Source organism: Nelumbo lutea, chromosome 5 (genome assembly GCF_056320005.1).
Source record: "Nelumbo lutea isolate HS-2025 chromosome 5, American lotus-T2T, whole genome shotgun sequence".
Taxonomy (NCBI): domain Eukaryota; kingdom Viridiplantae; phylum Streptophyta; class Magnoliopsida; order Proteales; family Nelumbonaceae; genus Nelumbo; species Nelumbo lutea.
In genome coordinates this window covers 72,484,330-72,495,141 of record NC_142688.1, presented here as the reverse complement: position 1 = coordinate 72,495,141, position 10,812 = coordinate 72,484,330, and the positions used below count along the sequence as shown (strand labels likewise).

Sequence of the window (10,812 nt, the reverse complement as noted above, 5' to 3'; positions counted from 1 at the left end):
TTATTTATAAGCTAATTTTACTAATTTAACTAATTACCTTAACACAAAGGAATTAAATAATTTGGTATTTTTGCCTAATGGAGTAAACATGGTATAAATTATCCAGTTCTTACTACCATGATATGAAATCTACTAACCCCTTTAGTGTCTATAATTTCAGTGGAGTCTTGTTTTAGTGTAGGTATCAATGTACTAGATAATAAGAGAAGCTACATGAACAATGAAAGTCTGGAGATGTGTATATACTTGAAGGATTGGTTGGATGTTGATGTTGCACTAGAAGTACATGATATAGATCATGATCAAGGAGATGGAAGTGGAACTTGAAGAAATTAGAAATTAGACTTTAGCAAAAAAAGGCCTAGCCCAATTTGACCTAGGCACATGGCCTAGCTACACAATCCTCGCCTAGGCTCATGTCATGGGCCATGTTGGGCTTGATCTTTTAGGGGTTCTAGGCCAGGTAGGCACAACCCACTCAGGTCTGTGTGTCGGTACAACATGGCCTGCTAAGCCACAGGTGGCCCAAAAAACCATGTTGTGCCAACACAATACGGCCCACTTTATGACTCTAGGTCCCACCTTGGTGGAGCTGCATTATTATTTTTTTTGAGCTTTACAAGACTTGTAACAAAAGACACATGCCTCATGAGTTTGAAAAATATAGGTTATATTTTGAAATTTTGAAAGAAAATGAAGGGTAAAATATTCAGAATGTATATTTAAGTAGTTTTGAAAAAAAAATCATGATATATTTAATTCTTTTACCTTAATATAGATATAAATTTAAGTATTATATATAGATTATAGGGAAAGTTATAGTCAGAGTCTGTTCAACATTTCAAATTACGTTGCAGGTTGGGTTAGAAATCAGCAAAGCTCTGATAGTCGGCTCATTTCAAGTTATAAAAACCCCCACGATGTCATTGGAAGCTTATGTGGTTGTAGAGGTGTAAATCAGGTCATGCCTCCCGCAGCCTGACACGATTGACTGCGGGTCATGCCAAGCATGATACGATCATATGGGTTGTGTCAGACCTAGGGTTTTAGGTCCATGGACCGGCACGACACGACATAATTGACTTTAAGATATTTTTTTTTTAATTTTAATTTATGTTAAACTTTTCATTATTTTTTTTCAAAATTTTTAAAAAACATGGGTTGGCCTAGTCCGTGGCTTGGCCTGGCCCAAGGCTCGACCCACAAACCATTCCAGCCTATGTAGGCTCAAGTCATGGGCCATGCCTGGCCGACCCAAAGTATCCCAGGGGTGAGAAGCATGGTGTCGCTCAGTCCGTAGGCCAGCATGGCATAACATGCACTTTGCACAGGCCGCACGCAGGTAGTGACATGTTGGCCTAGCACAGCCTGACTTACCTCTATGTGGCTATTGCTAACACAAAACTCTTAATCCATGTTGGACACATCAAAATGCCTCTGTCCCTTGATTTCTCACTCCCTCACTCTCACAATCGTCCCTCTCTGTTGAATGAACTCCCTCTCACAATCATCTCTCTCTATCAACGAAATCCATTTTTGTTTTTCTTCTGCTCCACTACTCGTTCTCTTTCTTTCATAATCGTTATGTCTTATTGTCTCTCAATCTCCCATTCTCTCAATCTCTCTCTCTCTCTCTTCCCCCCCCCCCCCTCTTTTTGGATTTCCGTTTTCTCTCATTATTTTTCAGTCTTTCTACCTCAATCTCTCTCATGTTCTATCTTAGTCACTCTCTCAATCTCTCTCATTCTCCCCTAATCTTTCTCTCAGTGAATCTTTTATTCTCCCTCAAGTGGTTGGTCCCTTGTCTAACATAAACACTTATACAATATTAACAAGATTGTATATATAAACATAAGACCAACTTGATGAAGTTCACAAATCATTATCTTGACAAAGTTTATTAATTTGATAAATTACCACACCAAGTTCATTAGTCAGACCATGTATAGTAAAGCAGCTGAAAGCTTGGAAGGTTAATGATAGGACATGAGAAAAGGTCTAATTTGTCTTCTAATGCTCTTAGAGACAGAGAAAGGTCTAATTTGATTCTTTGGGTATTTGAACCTTTCTTAAACCACCACTCAGTAATAATCTCGTTGTCTGCCCTCACGGCATCAAAAAATTACAATTAAGAAAAATTGAGAGAGAGAGTAGACAATTGAGAGAGAGTGAGAGGGACAGCAAGAGACGAAGTGGAGTGGAAGAGAAACAAAAATGGATTTCGTTGATAGAGAGAGATGACCATAAGAGGGAGTTTGTCGACCAAAGATAGACAACTATGAGAGGGAGTTTATTGAGCAAGGAGAGATGACGGTGAGAGTGAAAGAGTGAGAGGGAGATCAAAAGATAGATGAAGTGGGAGAGAAATTGAAATCCTTTTATTTATTTTTTGTTTTCAAATCACCTAACACTAAGGGCAATTTGAATATAGGCATTTTGTTGGTCCAACTGTAATATGGATTAAGAGTCTCATGTCGGTAGCAATCACATAAGCCTATGATAACATGGCTAGAACTGACTATAAGTGTTTTATTGGTTTTTGAACCAACCTGCATGATTTGAAATTTTAAACGGACTCTTACTATTGGATGGGATATAGATAAATCCATATTGATCCAAAAGCAAAGACCGAACAGTTATTGCTAAGCTTGGACTGTAATTTTCTACACATCTAAAGTCTAAGTACTCCGAATCTCTTACTCACAAATTTTTTTCACATCCCTACCCACAAATACAACCAACGAGTATTGAGAACATCTCACATAAATGACAAAGGAAGGTATTCCCAGTTCACGCTTGTAATGTCCTGTGGATAGGGGATTGAAAATATATAGCTTGTGGGTAGGAGATGGCAGCTCAACTCTAAGTGACGGGATCTGTTCCTCACAGATGGGCGCCTCACATGTACATCTACCGTGTGAGGCGCCTGATGTGAGGAATAGATCCGGTCTCCAACTCTAAGACCATCCAATATCAATACGAGCTTTGAGGTTCAATATCAGCAAGATGTGGGTCCTTAAGCATGTTTGAATGGCTATGATTGCTGGACCGGACCGGGATCCGTTACTTCCTAAGCACACACTAGATTTAGAACAAACCGGCAATAAGGATGCCTTTTCGAGTGTACTTATTGGTGGACGGCGACGTTGACCAACTTGGCTTTTATTCCACGGGTAGAATCCCACACATTTTTACACACTTGCAGGAACCAAGAATGAAGCACCCAATTGAGAGGTACGCAAGGAATAAAGTGCAATTTGGGTCCCACCAAATAACAGAAAAGGAAAGGACTCTTCACATCAAGCTACTTATTTTGGGTCCCATCCATTGATCTAATGGTTTTGATCACTTGACCGCGGGGGTCCAACTTCCAGGAGGGACCGGTGACCGGTAGATTACGATCAAACCATGAGAGGACCCCAGCTTGACCATAACAATCTTAAAATCATTGATCGATAACCATGCAAAATCCCACCCTTTAATTCCCCGGGGACAATTGAGAATGGTAGCTTGCGATATATCAAATAAAGATTGTTTTACGAAGACCATTGCCGTAATTTCATTCGGCTGAGTTTTGAAGCAGTACAAATATAAAAGATGTACGGTGTAAATACAGGTTTAGAAATACAAAATACAAAGCTTTGCATTGTATTTATGTTTGTAAATTAGAAATCCGACCCTTAATTAGGCTGTATTTGTTTTAGGTGTAAATTTAATTTTAGATAGAAAATATGAACCGGTTCATAGAAATTGAAACCGGTTGTTTTTAAATATTTACACCGATCATATTTGATTATCAAGGTGTATAAATTTCCAACCTTACTCGTTGATCAAACGTCATCAATCATGTTCAGTTGTTTTTAAATATTTACTGGCCTGTAGCATGTAACCTATGTTGCCCATATCTCTAGCCTAAATGCATGTATAATTTTTTGATTATAGAAATGGGTAAGTTTTACATGGATAATTTTTTGATTTTTTTTTTCTTTTACATCGGTTATTGGTGTAAAAGTATTTCAAAATGGAGTTTTACACCAGTTTACATTGTAAATATACATTCTATTCAAACGTCTGCAAAATCAAATCAGGGTGTAAAGTTTACCTTGGTTCGATTTTACACCTCAAACAAACGTGGCCTTAAGACAAATATCCATCCTGAACTGAATCATCACAAAATTTGCCCTCACATAGTTACACCGTCCTCACAATAATCTTGCAGCTGTGCATTTGGAACATCTTCCCAAGAATATCGTGTAATTACCATGTGTGAGGTAAACCATTTTTAAAACCCCAAATTACCCATGTACCATTATATGGGGTCATTTTGTAGACAATTAATAAAGTATAATAAAAAATAAAAAATAAAAAAGTAGGAAAGTATACATAAAAGCAACAAAATATAAAGTAAAAAAAGGGAAATAGAATAAAATATATAAACATAAAAATCATAGAAAAATACAACAAAAAAGAGAAAATATAAAAAAACAAAAAAGAAAAATAATATAACAGGAGATACAATGGTTTTACATGCCTATTTAGGTTATTCTAATATTTTTCTTGACAAAATATATAGTGTAAAAATTGCACCATAAAGCAAAAAACCATAAACTAGTGATACAATAACATGTCACACAGTTGACATCTTTAATATTGTTTAAGTCTTTAAAAGTAGGTATATCTTGTAAAACATGAAGCAGTGAAAAATAAATTAATTATGTAATGATTTTTAACATGGTGGGTTGAAATCAAGCTTTAATAATATGTGGTAAATATTCAATTTTACAGAAATGAATATTTACAAAACTTCATATGGGTATTTTAGTAGTTTACCTTTACGGTCAACACTATTGGTGATGCCGGGCAAAGTGTTGCAATGTAAAAAGTTTAGTTGCTCTTTATTACAAATAAAAGTTTGAGAGGTCAAGTATCACAACCTAAGCCTTGAGTTTGGGAGAAGTACAAATACAAATACAAATATAAGTGCAAAATGTTGTATTTTGTATTTAATAGTGTATTCTGTACCTATTTTGTATTGTATACATGCATTGGCATTGTGCCATTACAAAGTTTATTTTATATTTCTAAAATTCTAAATCCTTGTGTATTTACCCTTTTCAAACTGAGATTTTTCACACCTCGCGCCTCACACGCACTGAAAATATCTCCCGTATTTATTAATTATTATTTACGGGAGATGTTCCAAAGGATGGATGTGCCTGCTATTTGTGAATAGCAGATCCCGTCACTTCCAAACTGAGCCTTCACATACAAAATATGGAGAAACGAACAAATGACATGGACACGGAAGAAACCAGAAAGAAAGAAACCTTCCCGACACGGAATGGAATCTGATCTCCTCAAACATTCTCTCCCCGGAAACGAAAAAAAGAAAAAGAAAAAAAAAAAAGCAAATAGAAAATTAGAAAGCAGTGGCGTAACTTCCGCCTTCTCTGCTACGGCTATCGACAGTTATTCTCGCACAAACTCCAGACTCCAAAACTTTGCCTCGGTCGGGATTTGCTGAAAAACTGTTTTTCCGACCAAGATGAAATGACGATGGCAACACCACCACCGCCATCGCATGCGACGACGGTAAGGAATTTGGTCGTGGAAGTGGTTGACGCTCGCGACCTTGCCCCCAAAGACGGCCAAGGTAGCTCGAGCCCGTATGTCATCGCAGATTTCGACGGACAGAGGAAGCGAACTTCGACGAAGTTCAGAGACTTGAATCCAATATGGAACGAAAAGCTCGAGTTCATTGTCACGGATCCCAAGACAATGGAAGCAGAGGAGCTCGAAATCGAGGTGTTCAACGACAAGAAAATGGGGAAAGGCAGTGGAAGTGCTCGGAAAAACCACTTTCTTGGCCGAGTGAAGTTGTACGGGAGCCAGTTCTCGAAGAAAGGGGACGAAGGTTTAATTTACTTCCCTTTGGAGAAGAAGAGCGTGTTTAGTTGGGTTAAAGGAGAAATTGGCTTGAGAATTTACTATTATGATGAACTAGTTGAGGAGCAGAAAGAGGGACCGCCGCCGCCTGACGAGGGGGCTCCGCCCCCAACGGAAGCAAAGAAGTTGCCTGAGGAGGAGAAGGTTCTGCCGGAAATTATCTTGCCGACGGAAACAGCTGAGGAGATGGCGGAGCCTCCGCCGATCGTTACCATTGCAGAATCTCCCCCTCCGGTTACTGTGCAACCGGAGCATCCGGAGTCGCATGGAATTTTTTTTGCTGCTCATACTGAACAGGTACCGCCGGAAGTACGGAAGGTCCAGACAAGTGGAGTAGTGACTACAGAGCGAATCAAGGTCTTCGGGAGACCTAACGGGGAATACGCGCCGAGGGTCATCACAGGCAGATTTTCCGGTGAGAGCGAGCGGATTTCAGCGTATGATCTCGTTGAGCCAATGCAGTACTTGTTCGTTCGAATCGTGAAGGCTCGTGCTCTGGCACCAAACGAGAGCCCCCATGTGAAGATCCGTACGGGTAGCCACTTCGTTAGATCGAAACCAGCGACCCACAAACCTGGCGAAGCTTCTGGGAACCCTGAGTGGCACCAGGTCTTCGCTCTTGGCCACAACCGGCCGGATTCTGGTAATGCCACATTAGAGATCTCGGTCTGGGATGGAGCGTCTGAAGCGTTCCTTGGCGGTGTTTGCTTCGATTTATCTGACGTTCCAGTCCGCGATCCACCGGACAGTTCGTTAGCTCCGCAATGGTACCGTCTCGAAGGCGGTGACGATCAACAACCGAATAAAGTCTCCGGCGACATTCAACTTTCGGTCTGGATTGGTACTCAGGCCGATGACGCGTTTCCTGAGTCATGGAGCTCGGACGCACCTTATGTGAGTCACACTCGGTCGAAGGTTTACCAGTCACCGAAGCTCTGGTATCTTCGAGTCACAGTGCTTGAAGCTCAAGACCTCCACCTTTTTTCGAACCATCCACCGGCGACGACGCTAGATATTCGAGTGAAAGCACAGTTGGGGTTTCAGTCTATACGAAGCAGACGGGCCGCGAGCAATCACATCTCGTCGTTCTTCTGGAACGAAGACCTGGTTTTTGTTGCAGGCGAACCACTTGAAGACCAGTTGATCTTACTTGTTGAAGATCGCACAAGCAAGGAGCCTGTGCTTCTCGGCAATGTTACTGTGCCTTTGAGCTCTGTGGAACAACGATTAGATGAGCGGCATGTGCTTTCCAAGTGGTTTGTGCTTGATGGTGGCAGCAGCGGTGGTCATGGTGGAGCTCCTGCAGGCGGAGGAGGAGGAGGAGCGATCTACTGTGGCCGGATTCATCTACGGCTATGCTTGGAAGGTGGGTATCACGTGCTTGATGAGGCGGCACACGTGTGTAGTGATTTCCGTCCGACAGCCAAACAGTTGTGGAAGCCGGCAATTGGAATTTTGGAGCTTGGCATTCTAGGTGCTCGAGGTTTGCTCCCAATGAAGACCAAAGGAGCTGGTAAAGGCTCCACTGATGCATATTGTGTTGCGAAGTATGGCAAGAAGTGGGTGCGAACTAGGACTATCACGGACAGCTTTGATCCACGGTGGAACGAGCAATACACCTGGCAAGTATATGACCCTTGCACCGTGCTGACAATAGGAGTATTTGACAATTGGCGAATATTTGCAGACGCCACGGAGGAGAGGCCAGACTACCATATTGGGAAGGTAAGGATACGGGTATCTACGCTGGAGAGTAACAAGGTGTACACAAATTCATATCCGCTACTAGTGCTACAGAAGTCTGGGTTGAAGAAGATGGGGGAGATAGAGGTGGCGATGCGGTTTGCCTGTCCGCCGTTACTTCCTGACACCTGTGCAATATACGGGCAGCCAATGCTTCCACGCATGCATTACCTCCGCCCACTGGGTGTTGCCCAGCAAGAGGCATTGCGCGGTGCAGCCATTAAGATGGTAGCGGCATGGCTTGCACGGTCCGAGCCACCATTGGGGCAAGAGGTGGTCAGGTACATGCTTGATGCAGATTCACATACATGGAGCATGCGGAAGAGCAAAGCTAATTGGTTTAGAATCATGGCAGTGCTGGCATGGGCTATTGGGCTGGCAAGATGGGTGGATGATATCAGGCGGTGGAAGAACCCCGTTACAACAGTGCTGGTGCATTTGCTGTATTTGGTGCTTGTGTGGTACCCTGAATTGATAGTCCCAACTGTATTCTTATATGTGTTCTTGATTGGGGTTTGGTACCACCGCTTCAAACCTAAAATTCCAGCAGGGATGGATATTCGACTGTCTCAAGCTGATACTGTCGATCCAGATGAGCTAGATGAGGAGTTTGATCCTGTCCCAAGCACAAAGCCCCCAGACATTGTTCGAGCCCGCTATGACAGGCTAAGAACACTAGCAGCAAGGATACAGACAGTGCTTGGGGACTTTGCAACGCAGGGAGAGAGGCTGCAGGCTTTAGTGAGCTGGAGAGACCCAAGGGCAACACGATTATTCATTGCAGTGTGCTTAGCAGTGGCTGTGGTACTGTATGTGGTGCCTCCAAAGATGGTGGCAGTGGCACTTGGATTTTATTTCTTGAGGCACCCAATGTTCAGAGAGCCAATGCCACCAGCAAGCTTGAACTTTTTCCGTCGGCTTCCTAGTTTATCTGATAGGTTAATGTAACAAAGAGTAAAGATTAGTTTTGCATTAACAAATTGGGAGGGAGTGAATGAATGTACGGGTATTTTGATGAAACTGTTGATACTTGGCAATAACAAAGAGGGAAAGGGGAGATCCAGAGATGTCTTTTTATTTTTACTTTATTTTTTCTCTTTTGTAACTCTTCTCTTTCCCCTTCTGGAATTAGTAGATTGAAAATAAGGAGGGCAAGCCATTTTGGTGAAGAGATTGGTATACTTGAGTAAAGTGAAATTTGGATGACAGTTCCTGGGTTTTGGTATTTTTTACTGCAAATATTAAATTGCATTTTAGCTTATCTAAGTTCTTGTGATTTTAGTATGTATATAATCTTACTACCACTATTACTGCTTTGCCATAAATATGTAGGACACTTTTGATCCTAAACTAAGCATTAACCGTTGTAACAATATCCCCCCCCACCTGATTCAAATTAAAGAACAGCTGGTGCTTACCCTTGGTTCTAACTTAGTAACTTCCACAAGAAAAATGTCCATTTGTTACATTCTCAGTCATCTTCTGATGAAGAAGGGATGATGATGATTGAGATTGAGATTGAGTTTTCTAAGTCGTTACTGCACTATATAATCTATTCTCGATGCATATCTCAATTGTTTTTATTGTCTGGTTACTGTCACCAGAAACGCCCAACTACAATGTTCTTGTTTACAATATCAAGATCTAAGAAATTAGCATGTGTTATTCTACTCTCTCTTCTTTGTACAGCATATATTCCATGTTTTAGTCAGGATTACAAATAGCAGACACTTGCTTTGTGCGATATGCCATTCAGCTATGAAGAACAATTCAAAGATTTCAAGTATTGAGCGTTACCTGGAACCTATAGAATTTTGAACGAAACTCATGCTGCACTGGTTCAGTATGGCTACTATCATCTGAATTGCTGATCAAACGATCTACATTTCTTATTTATGTTTGAGTAATCTGATGGGCGTCAATCTGTAGAATTATCTTTGTGGGCTTGTTGATTCTGGTCCTAAATATACATGGCAGTAAGGATGAATGGGCTTGGCTTGCAAGCTTTCTAAATGGTCTCCCTGTCAACATTAAACTGCAGTTGATGCAACAAGTCTTCTCATGGCAGGTTTGGGTTGGGTCGGGTTATCCAAGGGGTCAAGTCGGGTTCATGAATTAAAACCCTAACCCTAATCCAAGCATCAACCCAACTCAACTCAATCCAACTTTTTCGGGCTGGGTTAGGGTTGGGTTCGGGCCAACCCGGCCCAAGTTGCAAAGAGAAATAATTGCTCATTAAAGATAACATCTCTACTTGCATTGCATAGATAAGGCCAGTAAGTATATGCAAACAACGATAGCCTTTATGGAGTAGGCTATAACTAATAAACACACATTGAGAAGAGCGAAAGTCAATTTTGTGTTTATCATATTGCCGCAAAAAGGAGTAACAAGCACATCCAAAAACCTCAATATGAGAGTAGTCAGGAAATATTCTGAACAATTTTTCATATTGGGATAATTGAGAAAAAATCATGGTTTTTAAAACCGAACCGGTGACTGAACCGGTCAGGGGTCCGGTTACTGGTTCAAATGGTCCGACCGTTTGGCTCAAATGGTCAACCTGTTTCGACAAAAAAAAAAATTAAAAATTAAAAAATTTTGAAAATTGGTCAAAACCGTTCGAATGGTTTGAACGGTTAACAGGCCAGTTTAGCAGTTTATTGACCAAAATCAACGGTTTTAGAAGAAAACGGAACCGATCAAGTGACCGGTTCCCAAATTTTCCGGTCTAACCGTCCGGTCCGGTCTGGTTTTGAAAACCATGGAAAAAATTGATGATGTGGGCATATGATTCATAAGAAACTCAATAGCTTGAACTACTACATCCCAATAAGGGCATATGGGCATGAGAAAGTAAAGTAAATGTAGTTTCTATAATGTGTCTATGGTTACGTTCAGGAGCACGAGGACACGAAACACAATGAGTACTCACCTCCCCAATCCCCAATCTGATTGAAATTACTTGCTTTTGGGAAAAAAGTTTTCAACATGTAACTTAAACAAGGTTAGACATACTCACCTATGTCTCTAATCATACAATAGAATAAGAATACAATTAGCATACAATAGAACTCAACTCAGCCTTAATCCCAATTATTTGGAATTGGTCTCATGAATCTT

General features: G+C 41.0%; 1 protein-coding gene across 1 annotated transcript; it reads left to right on the top strand.

The window, feature by feature from the left end:
• The first annotated feature begins 5,249 nt into the window (after positions 1-5,249).
• On the top strand, positions 5,250-8,897 carry QKY (C2 calcium/lipid-binding plant phosphoribosyltransferase family protein). Its single transcript, XM_088942367.1, has one exon. It carries the CDS (start codon positions 5,551-5,553, stop codon positions 8,635-8,637), a length of 3,087 nt encoding a protein of 1,028 aa, XP_088798493.1. The 5' UTR covers positions 5,250-5,550; the 3' UTR covers positions 8,638-8,897.
• Positions 8,898-10,812: the final 1,915 nt, after the last annotated feature.